Below are 20,520 nucleotides of genomic sequence, written 5' to 3' on the forward strand. Positions count from 1 at the left end.
TCTCTAACTGCCCATCCAGGGAGGGGAAACAATAGGATTTATTTTACTTTTATCTTTTGCTATTTTAATTTTGTTCCTTTCTATTTTCCATTGATCTGAACAAGGAGGAAAAAACATACATAGGTCGCAGTTTAGTGCCCTCTTCTGGAGGTCTGAGCCCCTCTGGGTCTATGTGGAGCAAATGGCTTGCCATTAAGATGTCAGGCCTCTGTTTTATTAAAAGGGCACTGCCTGCTTATTTTATGCTCAAGATGCAAGGTGGCTGTGTGTGGGGGAGGTGAAAGTTTTATCAATGGCTAATGGGAAGAGAAATGTTTTCATAATCTTTTACATTCATTTTCAGTGGACCCATTTTAGGAGGGAATTTCAATTTAGAAGCCCTGATCCAACAGTATTGTGCTAGTACACAGAGATGTGAAAATTAATAGAAATAGAAGAGGAAGCTGACTAACCCTGTTTCACTGTTCCCATCAGCCCAACTGCAAAAACTAAACAAGCCGTTAATAGATTAATACATTAGAGCTTTAAAGTGCTTCAGTTGTAATAATCTGAGCTCATCCACATGCCATGCTGTTTAAGCCAATGGCTAGGTTCTCTTTTTATGTTCCAAACAGATGAAAAGTCAAAGAACTGTTTATGCCTAAAAGCAGTGTTTTCTTGTATCATCTCAGTGTTGGCTGCAACCTGAGAGACTTTTCTTCTCCTGACTGTACAGTTCAAGTATTTCCCTTTGTCGGATCAATAAAATAGGATCTAAATGAATGATCTCTGGGATTATTAGTAACAAGGATAAGGAATTTAAAATATGTATTCTAATGGATTGTGCTGCATAGAGTCTATAATCTACATCAGTGGCTCTCAACCTTTCCAGGCTACTGTACCCTTTTCAGGAGTCTGATTTGTCTTGCCTACCCACAAGTTTCACCTCACTTCAAAACTACTTGCTTACAAAATTAGACATAAAACTACAAAAGTGTCCCAGCTCACTATAACTGAAAAAATGCTGACGTTCTCATTGTTACCATATAATTATAAAATAAATCAATTGGAATATAAATACTATACTTAAATTTCAGTGTCTAGTATATAGAGCCAATATAAACAACTCAGAGTCTGTATGAAATTTTAGTTTGTACTGACTTCGCTAGACCTTTTTCTGTAACCTGTTGTAAAACTAGGCAAATATCTCGATGAGTTGATGTATCCTCAAGAGGACCTCTGCGTAGCTCCAGGAGTACCCCTGGTTGAGAACCACTGGTCTAAGCAGATTATCTATCTGGCTATCCAGTGCTTACCACTTTGCTATTTGAGTGCATGCTAGGTGCTTTGGAAATATCTTTGATAATTAGATAAAAGTACCATTGCCATCTACTGGATGCAGCAAGAACTGCTTCCCTGTGTTTCATAGATCCTATATTGCTAACAACTAATGAAGATTCTTATTTAGCTAACGTGGCAGGAGATGTACGCTTTTGGTGCAAGAGGCTCTGACTTCTATCCCCCTTGTTGTCCTGAACTTGCGAGTGGCTAAGCACATGGCAGGAGTGACAGTACTGAATTCCTAGATGGCCTTGGGTTTTTCTACAGTATGTTTGTCAGTTTCCCTTGAATACTGATATCATGGAAACTATTTGCACATCGTTTCTTCCATAACTGGATGAAAGAAAGTGTGGATACCAATCTGCTTCATCTTACTGATGAGTCTTACAAGCAGTTCTCTGCATGTAGCTTTCTATCTGATCATGAACAGTCTGCAAGTAGAAGGCACTTTGATTAAGTATCCCATCCTTCTACTAATTCTGACAGCAATGAACAGATGGAATATATTGGCAATTCATGTTTATTCAATATGATACATGGGGCTCTATTAAGTCAACAAAAATATTATATTAAAATGACAAGGAGGATCTGGTTTAAAGCAAGACTAGATGGAAAACTGAAAGCTAAGGCTGATCTTAACTCCTGGTGGGCTTCAGTATTAGAGCAATGGGTGATCTGGTGTGGCTCTTACCCGGCAATTCTTAGGAAGAGTGGGGTGGTCTGAGCCCTGGAGAATAGCTTTCCATTTCCATTTCCTGGCTTCTGTTAACTGACGTCAGAGCTTTAATATAAGTTTAATGTGCTGTAGAACATATATTTGCAATTTTCCGCTTATTGACTTTGGGTTTCAGTGTAAGAGATGGAAAAGATTTGCAAAAAGTATTAAACAACGGAGGATTTGATGCTGTGCTGTAAATCAGTATTAATGTCATTGAAGTCAATGGGGTTACATTGGTGTAAAACCCCTGTCATGACAGAATCTGGCCCTTTGTTTGGATGCATTTAGGACTTCTGCCCCACTAACAATTGTCCATGGGGGTTCAAATGGACAGGCCCCTGAGGGGTGCTTGTTAGATCCAGCAGCAACTGTTGGACACACAAGGTATGTGAGTCAGTAGGAAAGAGGTTAAAAATAACCTTCCACCAACTATTTAAGTAACGGACCCTCTACTGTGACAGTTGCAATACAGAGCACAGCATAGCTGTTGGACAAATTGAGATGCTAATGTATCAGAGAGTCCAGTGACAAGATATACTAATATATTACAGGTCTTTTGGACACAGCCCAAGCAGTTCTAACAGCCAGCAGACAACAGACCATGCAACAGTAGGATGAAAGGTAGCTTAAGTGAAAAATCTTGCACCCGGGAGTGACACATTTTGCATCGAGTTCCAGTGGAGTGTAATCTGAAACGTGAGTTACAGAGCCTCGGAATTAGCCACTGATCTTTTGGTACATTGTGATGTTCTAACTATTGCGTACATGGTGAGCGCCTCAGGGGTAGAGCGCTTTCTGTGTCCCAGGGGACATCTGCTATAGAGCGGGTGCCTTGTCTAGTAGATAGAACACAGGGCAGGGCGTTCTAGGGCTCCTGGGTTCTGTTACGGGGTCACTTCCTCATGTCAAGTTAAGAGGTTGGAGTGTTCTGTCCTCCTGGACAAGTCACTAAAGGTACGTCGGCACTGAGGGAGTAGGGGGACCTCAGAGAATGGGTCGACTGACTCAGGCTCGCGGGGCTTGTGCTACGGGGCTAAAAATAGCAGTGTAGCTGTTTGGCGTGAGCTGGAGCTCAGGCTCTGAGACCCACCCATCTTGCCAGGTTTTCACGTACGCTGCTATTTAGCCCCGCAGCACAAGCCTGAGTCAATTGACCCAGGCTCTGAGACTCACTGCTGTGGGGTTTTTTTTGTTTTGTTTTTTGTTTTGGGGCGTGTAGACATGCCCTTAGGCCAAAATTTTCAAACTCGGCTGCCAAAAATTAGGCACCGAAATCCACAGTTAAGTCAACTACTTAAGCAGACTGATTTTCAGAGGTGCGGAACACCTACAACTCCCAGTGAAGTCACGCAGCCCTTTTATCTGATCAGCAGCTGTCTGTGGCAGAAAGCTCTTTGATTAGGTCTCCCAACTTACCTTTCCCATCACCAGGGCGAAGTCATTGCTGCTGCTTAGGCCCTCCGGCCCCGAGATGATATTACATGATCCACCCTGCCGTAGTGCAGCCACACCACCGTGTAATTGAATGGTAGAACCCTGCATGTGTTACAAAGTGGAGCATGCTCCACAAAATACTTGTTGAAATGAAGTGTCTTTACAGCGTAAGTGGCCAATTATCTTCAAGATGAATGACTCAGATAAAGTTCTCTGATCCATCGAGGGGGAATTTAGTGAATGTTGCTAATAGCTGGATCTAGTGTGTGAGGAGTTAGGAAGAGACAGGATTAAGGAGAGAAATCATCTGCATATGGAATAATTAGAAATCAATTGTCACATAATCACAGAACATCATTCTGGGGCTGTGCAGGTCCCAAGCTTTCCTCTTTGTTAATTAGAGAGGATCCAGGATTACTATGTTTAATTACTTGCCAAGATTCTCTGCATCTTCTGCTATCATCATCATGAATAGGTCGGAATATGAACAAGAGGCTGCTAGGCAGCTCTCCAACACCACTTTCTACAAGCCATTACCCTCTGATACCACTGAGGGTTACCAAAAGAAACGACACCATTTGTTCAAGAAACTCCATGAAAAAGCATAAGAACAAATCCACACAGACACACCCCTAGAACCCCGACCGGGGTATTCTGTCTGCTACCCAAGATCCATAAAACTGGAAATCCTGGACACCCCATCATCTCAGGCATTGGCACCCTGACAGCAGGATTGTCTGGCTACGTAGTCTCCCTCCTCAGGCCCTACGCTACCAGCACTCCCAGCTATCTTCGAGACACTACTGACTTCCTGAGGAAACTACAATCCATCGGCGATCCTTCCTGAAAACACCATCCTGGCCTCTATGCATGTAGAAGCCCTCTACACCAACATTCCACACAAAGATGGACTACAAGCCGTCAAGAACACTATCCCCGATAATGTCACGGCTAACCTGGTGGCTGAACTTTGTGACTTTGTCCTCACCCAGAACTATTTCACATTTGGGGACAAAGTATACCTTCAAATCAGCGGCACTGCTATGGGTACCCGCATGGCCCCACAGTATGCCAACATTTTTATGGCTGACTTAGAACAACGCTTCCTCAGCTCTCGTCCCCTAATGCCCCTACTCTACTTGCGCTACATTGATGACATCTTCATCATCTGGACCCATGGAAAAGAAGCCCTTGAGGAATTCCACCATGATTTCAACAATTTCCATCCCACCATTAACCTCAGCCTGGACCAGTCCACACAAGAGATCCACTTCCTGGACACTACGGTACTAATAAGCGATGGTCACATAAACACCACCCTATACCGGAAACCTACTGACCGCTATTCCTACCTACATGCCTCCAGCTTTCACCCAGACCACACCACACGATCCATCGTCTACAGCCAAGCTCTACGATACAACCGCATTTGCTCCAACCCCTCAGACAGAGAAAAATACCTACAAGATCTCCATCAAGCATTCTTACAACTACAATATCCACCTGCTGAAGTGAAGAAACAGATTGATAGAGCCAGAAGAGTACCCAGAAGTCACCTACTACAGGACAGGCCCAACAAAGAAAATAACAGAACGCCACGAGCCGTCACCTTCAGTCCCCAACTAAAACCTCTCCAACGCATCATCAAGGATCTACAACCTATTCTGAAGGACGACCCATCACTCTCACAGATCTTGGGAGACAGGCCAGCCCTTGCTTACAGACAGCCCCCCAACCTGAAGCAAATACTCACCAGCAACCACATACCACACAACAGAACCACTAACCCAGGAACCTATCCTTGCAACAAAGCCCGTTGCCAACTGTGTCCACATATCTATTCAGGGGACACCATCATAGGGCCTAATCACATCAGCCACACTATCAGAGGCTCATTCACCTGCGCATCCACCAATGTGATATATGCCATCATGTGCCAGCAATGCCCCTCTGCCACGTACATTGGGCAAACTGGACAGTCTCTACGTAAAAGAATAAATGGACACAAATCAGATGTCAAGAATTATAACATTCATAAACCAGTCGGAGAACACTTCAATCTCTTTGGTCACTCGATTACAGACCTAAAAGTGGCAATTCTTCAACAAAAAAAATTCAAAAACAGACTCCAACGAGAGACTGCTGAATTGGAATTAATTTGCAAACTGGAAACAATTAATTTAGGCTTGAATAAAGACTGGGAGTGGATGTGTCATTACACAAAGTAAATCTATTTCCCCTTGTTTATTTCCCCTCCTACTGTCCTTGTCAACTGCTGGAAATGGCCCACCTTGATTATCACTACAAAAGGTTCCCCTCCCCACCCCCGCTCTCCTGCTGGGAATAGCTCACCTTTCCTGATCACTCTTCTTGCAGTCTGTATGGTAACACCCATTGTTTCATGTTCTCTGTGTATATAAAATCTTCCCCACTATATTTTCCACTGTATGCATCCGATGAAGTGAGCTGTAGCTCACGAAAGCGAATGCTCAAATAAATTTGTTAGTCTCTAAGGTGCCACAAGTCCTCCTTTTCTTTTTGCAAATACAGACTAACACGGCTGCTACTCTGAAATCTGCATCTTCTGTCTCCTGAAGACAGTGCTGGCTGGGGTATGCAAAATAACTCCCACTCCTACTGTGCCGGGCCTTTAGAAGAGGTTTGGTGCATGGAGTGACTAGCAGTGGAGCCTGAACCAAAACCCTGCATCCAAACTTGCCCTGGTCCAAATCCAGATTTCATAGCTGATCACTCTTTCTACAGTGGACGAAGCCCTTAACTCAACACATGAACCTTCCCAACCCACCCAAACTTTGAGAGGGCTGAAAACCCTAGATCTGGTTCTCAGTTTTGTGACCTAAGCCCATCTGTATTAGTGACAGAAATGTCTATGTGTTTGCCAGTATGGTTTAAGCCAAAATACTTTGGATATATTAATATATCAGAACGAAGTCTCAGAGTAACCTTCATTCAGATGGATTGGGGTGTTCCATGGATTTATATACTAAGGTGAATGGGGCCATTTAAGATATGATATAAGACAGATAAATAGATGGGTATGTATGGTGATAGATAGAGAAGCATATCAGAGCCATCCACTGTAAATCTACTTACAGAACTGGATTCTTCCTTGCTGGTACAACATGGGAGTTTATAAGCAAAGACTCATATCCAGGTCAACCTGTTGTCCATGAGTGTATATATTTGGGATGGATTTAAGAAGCTGGCTAGATATGGGCAAACTCAACTGGGTATTTTTGAATTGTTTGCTTTAATAAATTAGCTTTCTCTTAGACTACTGTGCCTGCCTATTGCTTTATAGCTTAATCCAGGATATGAGATATTGGTTAATATAGGCATTTGTTAAATACGTTAGTCAATGATATGCTATTAATTGATTTTTTTCCACAATGGATTCTACATTTAATATGCTTGTTGTTCTGGCTTTGCAGTAATAGTTTCTATTGAAAACATGATAAAACATTATTTTTATAAGCACCTCTGATGTAATGTTCAAAATTAAAGACTTTCATACTATGAGGAACAGCAGTAGCATTTACCACGGATAAAGATGGCCCTGAAGCAACCCCACCAGAGTCTAATTATCTCACAAAGGTCAGATCCATGACTGCTGTACATTGGAGTAGCCCTGCTGACTTCATTAGTGCTACCTTGATTTACACCAGTTGCAGATCTGGCCCTCAGATTTGGGAAAATTCAGAACTGGGTCAAGGTTTGAACTTTGCAGCTGGCCACAGGGTCTTTAAGGGCCGATCCAAAATACTGGATCCAGTCACCCCTGAACCACAGGAGACCACTGGGTGGGAATGTTGCAATTACGTGTAGCTACAGACTGTATGCTGAATGCTAGGTGCATTCGTGCACTCCTTCGTGTTATCAAGAACTTCTGTGCGCTCATAGGCCGTGTTGAAACTAGAGAGTTACAGTATTACTAGGGTCGAGAATTACTGATCTGATCGATCTAGGTGCTTTTATGCCTTCCCCCACATCACGTGGTGCGGAGGATTTGTAAACTTCCCCCCCTGTAGCCAGGGCCCGAGGAGGCTGAAGAGGCTCATGCCATGTAAACTCATTGGGAGCAGCACCCATCTTTTTCTTCTGCGTTTGTACAGTGTCTAGTGCATCCTGGTCCCTAGCTGGGACACCTAGGTGCCTAACACAAATAATACATAATAACAATACTAATTGCATGGGTAGGGCAGGGAAGCACAGCATCATTTGCTAGATGCACCTGACCCCTATTCTCTCATTGCTCGCAAGGCACTTGTTTGCACAACTTTCTGAGACAGACATGGCTCTGGCTCTGCACGTGGATGTTGTTTGTTGCCAGTGCTTCTCGTATATCTCCGTGGATGAGGCCACCTTGCAGGGTGTCCCTGCAGCTGTCCCTCCGCCTGTCTCTTAATATCCTGCCTGTGAAAAATTCATCATGCAGTAGTTTTCTTTGAGACCCTGGTCATCCCTCCATGAGGAGGACATTCCTGGCCTGGTGGGGCAGGGATTTTATGAGCAATATTTCAGGGCTGTTTGTGCAACTCCATTGCCAAATCTCATTATTCCTGATGTTTATCTCACCACCTGATATGCATAATAGCTCGGAGGTGTCACTGATGAAACTGCTTAAGCTTGGGGACGTGCCAGCAAGGATTTGTCAGCATTTCACAGCCATTGAGACCTCTCCCCACCTTGGATTCTGCTATCCAAGTGATTTAGAGCTGGCCGGCTGGGTGGTTTTTTACAGCTCTTAACAGCGGCTCCTTGAGCCTCATCCCAAAAGATACACCAGCCCTGCTCCTTTTAGGGACCCCTTCGAAGGCACCTGCATGACTCTGGGCCTCCCGAGGTAGAACTAGGATCTTTCTGGGATCTGTCTCACTGCAGAAACATCAGGTCAGGCCCCATTGTGTGAGGTGCTGTACAAACATACCATAAACATGAGTCTTTGGGGAAAGCCCTGCTCCAGCATTGGCTTTCTCCACTCCACTGCCCTGCTCCAAAGAGCATACAGCCTACAAGAGAAGCCCTAACAGGTGTATGAGACAAACAAGTCTGGCCAGGGTGGGGTGGAGGAAATGGGGGAACATACCGGTATCATAGGATGCACACATTATTAGGGCTGCTGTCTGCCCCACACAGAAAGCCCTCCTCTTCCAGAGCATGCCATATCCTCCCTTTGACTGTTGGTTCAGAGGATTTCTGTCCATCACCCTGCTATCTTTTGTTCCCTCCATCTACCAAGGTACTTCACTGACCTCATTTAAATCCCTTCTTAAAACTCTCCTCTACAAAAAATGTAACAATGGTTAGGCCACTGGATGAGACCTCTGCTCCTCGCGCTGACCAGTATTGTCTCATTGTTTCCTTGTACTTCCCGTCTATCTGTCTGTCTCCATTTGTTGTCTCTTGTCTTATACTGAGATTGTAAGCTCTTTGGGGCAGGAACTGGCTTTGTTCTGTGTTTGCACAGTGCCTAGCACAATGTCCAGGGCCAGGGCACTGAGGCAATAGAAATAAATAATAATAATGGTCCTGGCTGTTTTTATAGTTCTCATGACCTGCTGCCCAGCCCCCCAGCATCTTGGAGGTATGGAGATGAGAGTGCTTTACTAGCCCCTCATCCTGCATGTGCTCCATCCATGGAGGGTTTCTAAGGAAATGCCTGATCCACAGTGGGATTTCTTTACACAAATTGGCCCTGCCTCCACTCTGCTCCTTCCCTGTGTCAGCTCTGCTTTTCTTCCCTCATTGATCCTCACGTTTCTAACCCTGGCAGCTTCGGTAAGAACCATGTTGAGTCTTCAGCCATGCTCTCCTCCTACTCCATTTACACCGATCCTCCTGTTATTTCCACTGACCCTCTCACTCCCTTCACGCCCTTCTAACTGCTCCCTTCCTCCTTTTTGTGTTCCTATTCCCATGCGTTTTCCTGCATCTCCCTCTTCTTGTGACCTCCCACTCTCCCTATGAATTCATCCCCAAAACATGCTTCACCCACAGAGGAGGATGGGAGGGAAGATGGTCCGGTGACAAAGGCATGGCATTGGGAGTCAGGAATCCTGGGTTCTCTCAGTGGCTCTCTGACAGAATTGCTCTGACCCTGGGGTCCACCTCATAGAATCATAGAATATCAGGGTTGGAAGGGACCCCAGAAGGTCATCTAGTCCAACCCCCTGCTCGAAGCAGGACCAATTCCCAGTTAAATCATCCCAGCCAGGGCTTTGTCAAGCCTGACCTTAAAAACCTCTAAGGAAGGAGATTCTACCACCTCCCTAGGCAACGCATTCCAGTGTTTCACCACCCTCCTAGTGAAAAAGTTTTTCCTAATATCCAACCTAAACCTCCCCCACTGCAACTTGAGACCATTACTCCTTGTCCTGTCCTCTTCCACCACTGAGAATAGTCTAGAACCATCCTCTCTGGAACCACCTCTCAGGTAGTTGAAAGCAGCTATCAAATCCCCCCTCATTCTTCTCTTCTGCAGGCTAAACAATCCCAGCTCCCTCAGCCTCTCCTCATAACTCATGTGTTCCAGTCCCCTAATCATTTTTGTTGCCCTTCGCTGGACTCTCTCCAATTTATCCACATCCTTCTTGAAGTGTGGGGCCCAAAACTGGACACAGTATTCCAGATGAGGCCTCACCAATGTCGAATAGAGGGGAACGATCACGTCCCTCGATCTGCTCGCTATGCCCCCACTTATACATCCCAAAATGCCATTGGCCTTCTTGGCAACAAGGGCACACTGCTGACTCATATCCAGCTTCTCGTCCACAGTCACCCCTAGGTCCTTTTCCGCAGAACTGCTGCCTAGCCATTCGGCCCCTAGTCTGTAGCGGTGCATTGGGTTCTTCCGTCCTAAGTGCAGGACCCTGCACTTATCCTTATTGAACCTCATCAGATTTCTTTTGGCCCAATCCTCCAATTTGTCTAGGTCCCTGTGCATCTGTTTCCCCATCTGCTTCTGCCTGTGGGTTTGAGACTAAAGTGTGACTTTTTGCAAAGTGCTTTGAGATCCTTGGATGCAACCCACCACAGAAGTACCAGGAATGAGGATTATCCCAGCAATGACCTTGGGAAAATTTCTCCACCTCATATATCATTGCATGGTGGGTTATTTGTGTCTAGAACATCTGTGCCAGAACTAAACCGCAAGCTGATTGGACAGGGCTATGTTTGTAGTATGTTGTGGGGGCTAAGTAAATAAAACAGTAATAAAGTATTACATGAAATTTTCTCTCCTGTTCTCTTAAAAAGACGATTCCTGACTCCACAAAGTTTGCCAGCCCTTTTCTGTGCACCAGCACAGGTTAATTATCTAACATTGTTGTTCTCTTATTTAACTACACACATTGCAGCAAACAATAGGGTACGTGACCCAGCACATTCAGGGGGGTGGTACGCATTGAGTCTGTGGGGTTAGTCCAGAACCTGGCAATATTCAAACTGAACACACACCCCACCCACCCCCATCTCTGCACAGTGATCAGAACCAAAATCATGGTGTTTGGAGAAGCATGTTTCCTGTGAGCAGGGGAAATGTGATATGATAGGCCAAATTCTTCCCTGCTGTAAATTGATTGAAGTTAATGGTGTTACACCAGGGGAGAAGGTTGCTCAATCAATTCTGTCCCTTACTCTGGGGATCTAATTCAGCTCACTGAAATCACTGGAGTTGCACTCACTTATACCATGACTGAATTTTGCCAGATGGGAGGGTGAGTTAGAGCTGGGCAAAATGTTTTGCACACAATTTTTTCAGTGAAAAATGCATATCTGGTGACATAAACGTTTCACTGAATTGTTTGTTTAGAAATGAAACCTGAGGGGAAAAATCAGAAAAAAATCTAACCAGTTTCATTCAGACATTTTTCTAAATGAAACAGTCACATTTTTTGGGTTCAAAATGACTTTTCATTTCAAAATTTTCATAGATTTTTATTAAAAAAATTCAAATACGTTTTAAAATGCTCAAAATCTAAGCGCAACATTTTGGGTCAAACAAAATCAATATGTTGTTTCCTTTGGTTTGACTCAAACCAATTTTTTTTTTTACTATTTGATTTCACCAAAAATGTCCATTTTTGGTCTGAACCCAAATTATTATTTTTTTTTAGGGGCTTTTTGAAATTGCCCTCAAACTAAAACATCTGTTATTCGCCCAGCTTCACAGCATGCAAACTACCTCATTGCTATTGTCTAAATTGGATGTTTATAGGGCCAAGAAGGGACACGATACACTTCACAGATATAAAAAGGGGTCTCTCATATCTAGGCTTGGAAGGATTAGATTTTCATTGATAAATATGGGTAAACATCTATTTCACTGTGCACAACCAAACCGACAAAAATATTTCCATCGGTGAGAATCAATATTTACAGATAGGCAAAGACAGAAAAATGCTGCTTAAGAATGTATTATAGGTTGATTTAAGGTCATTTACTTTGTATATTTTGACGTGACGGTGACAATTTATATCTTAATGGTGATAATGTGTCATGTTTTTGAAGCTCAGCATCTTCTGTCATTAAATAATTATTGTCTGTCGCCCTCCCCCCCATAATTTTCGGCAACTGTGAAAATTTAAATAGATAAAAGTAAAAAAATGCTTACAAATGAACAGCAATATTAGCCACTGAAATTATTTTAAAAAATCACATGCTGCCAAGCCTAGTTGTATCCATCCACATTCACCAGGGGAATCATGTTAGAAACCTGGACAGCAAGAAAACAGGTGTCTAGGGCCAGTACAAATAGGAATCCAGGCAAGCGCAGAATCTTCTGTTTCTCTCCTGCCTCTATGAGCTCTAATGTCTTTTGCTTTACGTGGGGGCGGGATTCCCCTCTTACTGGTGTAAATGAGGAGCAACTCCACTGAAGTGGATGCGGTAAGTGCAAGTTGGGGTTTTGCCACTTGGAGTGACCCTAATTTTTGCCCTTCCCCCAAACTTGTTCGAGCGCCTTTTGTCTTCCTACTGGGCAACTGCTGCCGCCCCCACCCAGCCAGCACTGGTGCTTTGCTGTTGATGGCACCATACGGATTGGTACCAAGAGTCCCTATCTGTTCTGCAGTACCCAGCTATGCCTCTACTGGGGGTTATTTTCTATTGGGGTCCTCAGATGCCTCCCAGCTTGAAAACTTGACCACGCTGAGCTGGGAGATGGTGAAATAACAGACGTGCAGACAGATGATGAAGTGATCATTCCCTTCAGATGTCAGCTGTGCTAACAGAGAGATAGACAGATACCGCAAGCTCAGCAGCACACAGAGAAGGCAGGTCATCTCTTACCCAAAGATGCCTCTTCCTCTGGACTTAGGGATATGGCCTCGTGAGCTGGCTGCTCGTACAGACGAAACTGGTAGCGATGGTACCCGCTCTGGGATGGAGGTGTGGGGCGGCCGTAGTCTGGAGACAGAAAATGCAGTGGATGAGGCTAGTGCATGGCCCAAATTCCATCCCCATAGTCACATACCCCAGGTGCGTATGGCACAATTTATTTGTAGCTGGCATTTTCAGGGGAAAAAATCTCCCCCCGCTCCATTACCCTCTTTGCTCCTCGCTTCCAATAACTTCCAAGCCAGGGACTGTGTTCCCCCCCATTCCCGTGCTTTGCATGAGCTGTTGCACTATTTATCCCAGGTTGCAGCTTCGAGCCCTTTCTGCTGTTTCCCCCTGCCTTGTCCAGGAGCTCAGGGAGCTCCTTGGAGGTGTTACGAATTATACCTGATAGGACACGCAGACAACTGCTGCGAATTATACCTGGTAGGACATGCAGACAAATGCTACGAATTACACCTGGTAGGACACGCACACAAATGCTACGAATTATACCTGATAGGTCACGCACAGTTCGAATCTAGGCTGAGGCACATAAACAAAGTCCACAACTGCAGAGTTCCCAAAAACCACCAAGTTTATTACGCTAGAGCGTGGTGCCCCCCTGCTAGCCAGGAGGGGACCCCGAATACAGATTATACAAAGGTTATATACTTTTTAGCAAAGCATGTTGCCCTCGTGCATCAGAAACCTTAGCCAATAAACAAACCCTTTTCTTATCTACCACCTATCCCTGCTTGGTGCATTCCTCGCTAAACCAGTATGTTAATTACACAGCATGGTCCTAAAGCCATGCATCAGTAACTTTTATTATCAGGATGGGAGGCCTCACATCAAAGGCCAGGAGATAGGGAGTTAGGGACTGACAAAAAAACAGATACTGGGAGTCAAGGCAGGCTGGAGACAAGGAGGAGGATTTTCACAGGAATGCAGTATCTAAGGAACACGCCTCCTGGTGCATGATGTGTTTGCTTTTAGACAATGGTGGGCCCCAAACCAAAATGGAGTCACATGTGCTAACTTTTCCTTAACAGTGGCGAGCGCTTGGCGCCGCTCGGCGCAAATGGACTCTGCAGGCCTGTGCAAGGGGATCCAACGCAGCGGTGCACACATCAAATGGCTCTTATATTGGAGAAGAGGATGGGGCTACTCTATTTCTCCACAGCAATGAGCCAAGCAACGCTTTGAGGCCTGGCCCCAGGGTTAGTACAGAGAGGGGAGCAGGGCAGTTACCACCCTGCTGGGGTTTTCAGGTGAGCATGTCGTTACAAAGAGAGCTGAAGAAACGCAGTGCAATCTCAGGTGTCTCCCTGTCAGGACACATCGTATGTGTCCCCTGCGCCCCATCCTCTCCCCTCCAGCCTTCCTTCTCCCAGCCCCTCCCGTTCCCTTATCTTCCACCCATCTGGCCCCTTGCCACCTGCTTGCAAGCGCATTCTTGTTTCCCCTCCACTGAAACAACCTCCCATTCGACCCCACCTGCTTCTCCAGTCCCCACCCTAGCTTCAAAGCTCCAAAGCACTCTGCCCGCGCCTAGTGCCCGGACTGCCTCTGCCCAGACCTCCCTCGAACTCCTTCCCCTGCCCCCGAAGGCATCACATTCAAGCTCCTCACCTGCACAGTCTTGCCCTAACCCCACATTTCGGCTCCCAGCCCCACCTGCTCTCCATCCCCATCCCCATCTCTCAGCTGTACATATTCTTCTATGCTGCCCACTACTCCCCAGAGCAGCCTCCTTCTGTCCCGTGATCCTGCTTTTCACCCCTGCTCTCTTGCCCCATCCTCTCATAGATTTGCAAGGGCCAGAAGGGACCAGTGTGATCATCTAGTTTGAGCTCATCCTGCCTGCGTTTGATTGTAAACTCCCGGGGTCGGGGGCCATGTTTGAATCTGTACAATGTGGAACGCTGGGCATCCCTATGGCCCCCGATAAATACTAATCTCTTATTCTCTGCACAGCAAACCTTAACTCTCACTCTTTTCAGCTATTTCTTTGCTGGACCCGAGTATTCTACAGGTTCTCCTGCAGTGAGCAGGGTTTTGGTTCTACAGAGACAGGCAGGATAGTGCAAGGAGCAGGCTGCTTTATATTGTTATCCCTAGCCAGGGAGTTCTTTTTTTTAAAGTGTTATTGTTTCTCAGTCTACAAACCAGTTCCTCATTGGTGGTACGCTGCCAACATTTTGAAATCCTCATGCACCAAACCTCAGAGGGAAAGGAACGTTTTATGGTCAAATTGGGGACTTTTGTCTGTTTAGACTGTAGGCTCCTTTGGGCAGAGACTGTCGCTTATTATGCCTTTACACAATGCCTAGCACAATGGGGTCCCTGGTTAATACTGTAACACAAAACATGACTAACAACCACAGGCCGAGTCAGATTAAAGGTATCAGAGAAGGCCAGCCAAGATGGGAGAAACAAGCTGACAAGTTAGGGGACTGCATGCTTTCTTCTCTTGAAATCAAGCTGCAGGAGCTGGGTCATCCGACAGGCCAGTAGCTGATGGCTATGAAAACACCACCATCATTATTAGGGCTTGGTATTTCCCCACCAGTTTATAAAATCCCATTCCACACAAAAAATCGAGGTTTCCTCCTAACATGATGGTGATTTATGCACTACCCTGGTGCCCCTCCCACATGTTGTTAAATATTAGCTTGTATTTTTAATAAAATATGCTACTCTCCCAATCAGTAGGCCATGCTTAGTACTGCGCGGGATTGTTTGCTAAGCAAGGCAGAGCATCTCCTGAAAAAGCAGGGGAATGGCCATACTGGGTCAGACCAAAGGTCCATCTAGCCCAGTATCCTGTCCTCTGACAGTGGCCAATGCCAGGTGCCCTAGAGGGAATGAACAGAACAGGTCATCATCAAGTAATCCATCCCCTGTAGCCCATTCCCAGCTTCTGGCAAACCGAGGCTAGGGACACCATCCCTGCCCATCCTGGCTAATAGCCACTGATGGACCTATCCTCCATGAACTTATCTAGTTCTTTTTTGAAGGGCTGCATAGACTGAATGGCATGAATTCTAGTTTTCCCGCAAGAGAAGCAGCCTCACACCCTGTTCTCATAAGTCAAGGCATTAGCTGATTGCTCAGTTGGGCTCAGGCAGGAACGTCGCCCTGTGTCCATGTACACCACTGCGCACTTGGCTAGCTTTTTATTGTTGTCGCCGATGTTCCCTCTAGTATAGCTGCGTGGGAAATGGTTTTCCCATCCCTCAAATATTTCAAGTTCAAATTCCCCCCCAACCCCCCATCTCAAACCGGGGCAAAAAGATAAACTCTCAAAAATATTTGTGTGCCAACATTTTTTCCCGGTTTGGGTCAATGGGAACTTTGCTTTGATAATTTTGAAACGTTTGGTTTTGATTGGACTTTGATTCCCCTTTTTTAGTTCAATTAGCTTCAATTTGGAACCAAAGTCATTTCAAATCAGAAATTTGAATTTTTTGTTTTGAAAATGTCAGTGCAAGATGTTTTAACAGTTTCAAAAATTCTTTTTTTCAAGTTGGGAGATTCATCCAATCAGAACCTGGTTCATGAAGTTTCAATTTTGACGAATTGGCATTTTTGACCAAAAACTGATTCGGGAAAAAATTCCTGACAAGCTTTACCTTCAAGCAACATGTTGTGGTTTTGGTAGGAGGAAGTGTGATATAATTGTAACCTGATAACCCTGGGTGGAAAAATCTCATCTCCCTGCTAGAGAAGAGTCTTAGCTGTAAATTTTGGATCTGGAGCCCTGTCCAAACTTGCCCAGAATTCAGGGAGGCTTGGATCCAATGATCTAGCTCAGGCCTTTGTACTACAGGAAACCCGCAGGTATGGAGCACGCATCACAAAAGGGAGTCTAATGACATGCAAAGCGATTATGTGCGCAGATGTTCCATAACTGTTAAACTCTAAAAATGGCTAAAAGGGGCATTTCATATTTGTTTCAAGAAAGGAGGATGTGACGCGAAGGGACGAAAGGTGGAAAGGTCCTCCAGGACCTGATCAAATTAAGCCATCTGAGCAAGAGAAAGCCATAATTGCCATCTCCTCAGAGCATTAGAAGAAATTAAAAACAAAGGATCTCCTTTACTTCTCACCACTGTTGATGCTGCTAAATCGCTTACTGCATTTTGCTCTGCTTGAGGAGTGAGACAAACCCAATCAGTTTAACTTTGGGCCTGACCCTGCAAACTCTGGCTATGAGGCACAGTGGCATTGACTTACTCCTGCTTTGCAAGGCAGCACCCTTCATGGCCAGGGTTTTCAGCGCCCACCGTCAAGGTCAGATTTTCACAAGAGCTCAGGATGTTGGGTGCTGAGCACTTTGGACAGTCTGGCTGGAAATGTCACAAGGGGAGCAGTTGGCTGCTGAAAATCTGACCTTGCCTTTCTAGTTACCTTCACTCTCTGGTCCTTGCTGCACTAGCCAGCAGCTGCCAGGTTGGGGTTCCCAATACCTCAGTGGAAGGTTGAAATAAGAAAAGCCGGTAATGGTATTTTCGAAAGAAATAATAAAACACACTGCTATCCACAGCAGTTTTTTGGAAAATCTCTTTTTAAAACTGCTCCTAAGCTACTAGACAATATCCCTTTAACCAGAGACTTTTTGGGCCAAATCCCTGCCTGCTGTAACATCATTCGAATTAATCAAGCTACCCCAGGGTTGAATGTGGCCCATTTTGCATTGCAAGTCCTTGTTCCCATATACCATCTGCCTATAGCGAAACCACTGGGGCCCACCTTCTTCCAAACAGCTCCTGGATTTGCTTTAAGTGGGCTGGGATTTCTTCCACTGACTGGGTTTTTTAACACCATTTGCTCCTCTGGATAAGTTCTATTTCAGCCAGTTTACTGTTAAACATTTTTCTGCTGCTGTCCAGGTGTGTAATAAAGTGTCTTTGCATCTCCCAGCCTGTGTGTGGCGGACTGTCATTTCCTTATGATCTTAACTCCCAAAAGAGCAATGCAAGGTATGGAATTGGTTGCAGGGATGGGAAATACTGGGGCTTTAAAATAAACTATTAAGCATAATTGATTTTAAAGGACTTGTTGTTCAGACAGCAGCCAGAGAGAAATCTCACTCATGGAAAGGCCATGGCTTGTCTTCTCTGCTGTCCTGCCCCTTAGGCAGTTGTTGGTGTAGTGTTACTAAATCAGATTGGTGGTGACTTACACCCATGCTGTAGTTTATGCTGGTGTAAATGGCTACACAAGGTACAAAGAAAAGCAGGCCCCATGTGTTCTACTCCCACCACCCTTGTAGAATCCAACCTGCTCCTTAGATACAACTGTGCTCCTCTACATTTACATTAGGGGCATGATGTGACTTGCCAGGTGGAAGAGATATCTGCTACTTAGAATCATAGAGTAATGGTCTCATAGAATCATAGAATATCAGGGTTGGAAGGGACCTCAGGAGGTCATCTAGTCCAACCCCCTGCTCAAAGCAGGACCAATCCCCAACTAAATCATCCCAGCCAGGGCTTTGTCAAGCCTGACCTTAAAAACTTCTAAGGAAGGAGATTCCACCACCTTCCTATGGTGGAAACACATTCCAGTGTTTCACCACCCTCCTAGTGAAAAAGTTTTTCCTAATATCCAACCTAAACCTCCCTCACTGCAACTTGAGACCATTACTCCTTGTTCTGTCATCAGCTACCACTGAGAACAGTCTAGATCCATCCTCTGCGGAACCCCCTTTCCAGTAGTTGAAAGCAGCTATCAAATCCCCCCTCATTCTTCTCTTCCGCAGACTAAACAATCCCAGTTCCCTCAGCCTCTCCTCATAAGTCATGTATTCCAGTCCCCTAATCATTTTTGTTGCCCTCCGCTGGACGTTTTCCAATTCTTTCACATCCTTCTTGTAGCGTGGGGCCCCAAACTGGACACGGTACTCCAGATGAGGCCTCACCAATGTCGAATAGAGGGGAACGATCACGTCCTTCGATCTGCTGGCAATGCCCCTACCTATACATCCCAAAATGCCCTTGGCCTTCTTGGCAACAAGGGCACACTGTTGACTCATAGCCAGCTTCTCGTCCACTGTAACCCCTAGGTCCTTTTCTGCAGAACTGCTGCCGAGTCATTCGGTCCCTAGTCTGTAGTGGTGCATGGGATTCTTCCGTCCTAAGTGCAGGACTCTGCACTTGTCCTTGTTGAACCTCATCAGATTTCTTTTGGTCCAATCCTCCAATTTGTCTAGGGCCCTCTGTATCCTATCCCTACTCTCCAGCGTATCTACCTCTCCTCCCAGTTTAGTGTCATCTGCAAACTTGCTGAGAGTACAGTCGATGCCATCCTCCAGATCATTTATGAAGATATTGAACAAAACCGGCCTGAGGACCGACTCTTGGGGCACTCCACTTGATACCAGCTGCCAACTAGACACGGAGCCATTGATCACTACCCGTTGAGCCCAACAATCTAGCCAGCTTTCTATCCACCTTATAGTCCATTCATCCAGCCCATACTTCTTTAACTTGCTGGAAAGAATACTGTGGGAGACCGTGTCAAAAGCTTTGCTAAAGTCAAAGAATAACACATCCACCACTTTCCCCTCATCCACAGAGCCAGTTATCTTGTCATAGAAGGCAATTAGATTAGTCAGGCATGACTTGCCCTTGGTGAATCCATGCTGACTGTTCCTGATCACTTTCCTCTCCTCTAAGTGCTTCAGAATTGATTCCTTGAGGACCTGCTCCATGATTTTTCCAGGGACTGAGGTGAGGCCAACTGGCCTGTAGTTCCCAGGATCCTCCTTCTTCCCTTTTTTAAAGATGGGCACCACATTAACCTTTTTCCAGTCGTCCGGAACTTTCCCCGATCGCCATGAGTTTTCAAAGATAATGGCCAATGGCTCTGCAATCACATCCGCCAACTCCTTTAGCACTCTCAGATGCAGCGGATCCGGCCCCATGGACTTGTGCTCATCCAGCTTTTCTCAAGTTGCAGTGTGGGAAGTTTAGGATGGATATTAGGAAAAACTTTTTCACTAGGAGGGTGGTGAAGCATTGGAATGCGTTACCTAGGGAGGTGATGGAATGTCCTTCCTTAGAAGTTTTTAAGGTCAGGCTTGACAAAGCCCTGGCTGGGATGATTTAGTTGGGGATTGGTCCTGCTTTGAGCAGGGGGTTGAACTAGATGGCTTCCTGAGGTCCCTTCCAACCCTGATATTCTATGATTCTGTGATAGAAATGTTGGGTTGGAAGGGACCTCAAGAAGCCATCGAATCCAGCCTCCTGCACTAAGCCAGGATCAAGTAAACCTAAACCATCCCTGACAGGGGTTTGTCCAACCTGTCTTAAAACCTCCAATGACAGGGATTCCACAACCTCTCTTGAAAGTCTATTCCAGAGTTTTACTAACCTACTATCTGACATAACTCTCCCTTGGGGCAGATTAAGCCCATTACTTCTTGTTCTACCTTCAGCAGACATGGAGCACAATCAATCACCAACCTCCTTATAGCAGCCCTTAACATATTGAAAGACTGTTATCAGGTCCCTCCTCAGCTTTCTTTTCTCAAGACTAAACATGCCCAGGTTTTTTAACTTTCCCTCGTTGGTCACGTTTTCTAGCCCTTTGATCATTTTTGTTGCTCACCTCTGGACTCTCTTCAATTTGTCCACATTGTTCCTAAATGTACAGTGAGCAGCCAGCTACGTTACTGGGGCCGGGACTCCAGGTCGTGGCTT

General features: G+C 45.3%; 1 protein-coding gene across 4 annotated transcripts in view; it reads right to left on the reverse strand.

The window, feature by feature from the left end:
• PEBP4 (phosphatidylethanolamine binding protein 4) overlaps positions 1-20,520 on the reverse strand; it is a 224,048-nt gene that overhangs the window by 13,554 nt on the left and 189,974 nt on the right. For all 4 annotated transcript variants that reach the window (XM_084615328.1, XM_084615326.1, XM_084615327.1 and 1 more), the window contains exon 6: positions 12,782-12,898. In XM_084615328.1, the coding sequence (XP_084471454.1) occupies positions 12,782-12,898 (117 nt within the window). The remainder of the gene's footprint in view (positions 1-12,781; positions 12,899-20,520) is intronic.

Source organism: Lepidochelys olivacea (assembly GCF_965140295.1).
Source record: "Lepidochelys olivacea isolate rLepOli2 genome assembly, chromosome: 26".
Classification (NCBI taxonomy): Eukaryota; Metazoa; Chordata; order Testudines; family Cheloniidae; genus Lepidochelys; species Lepidochelys olivacea.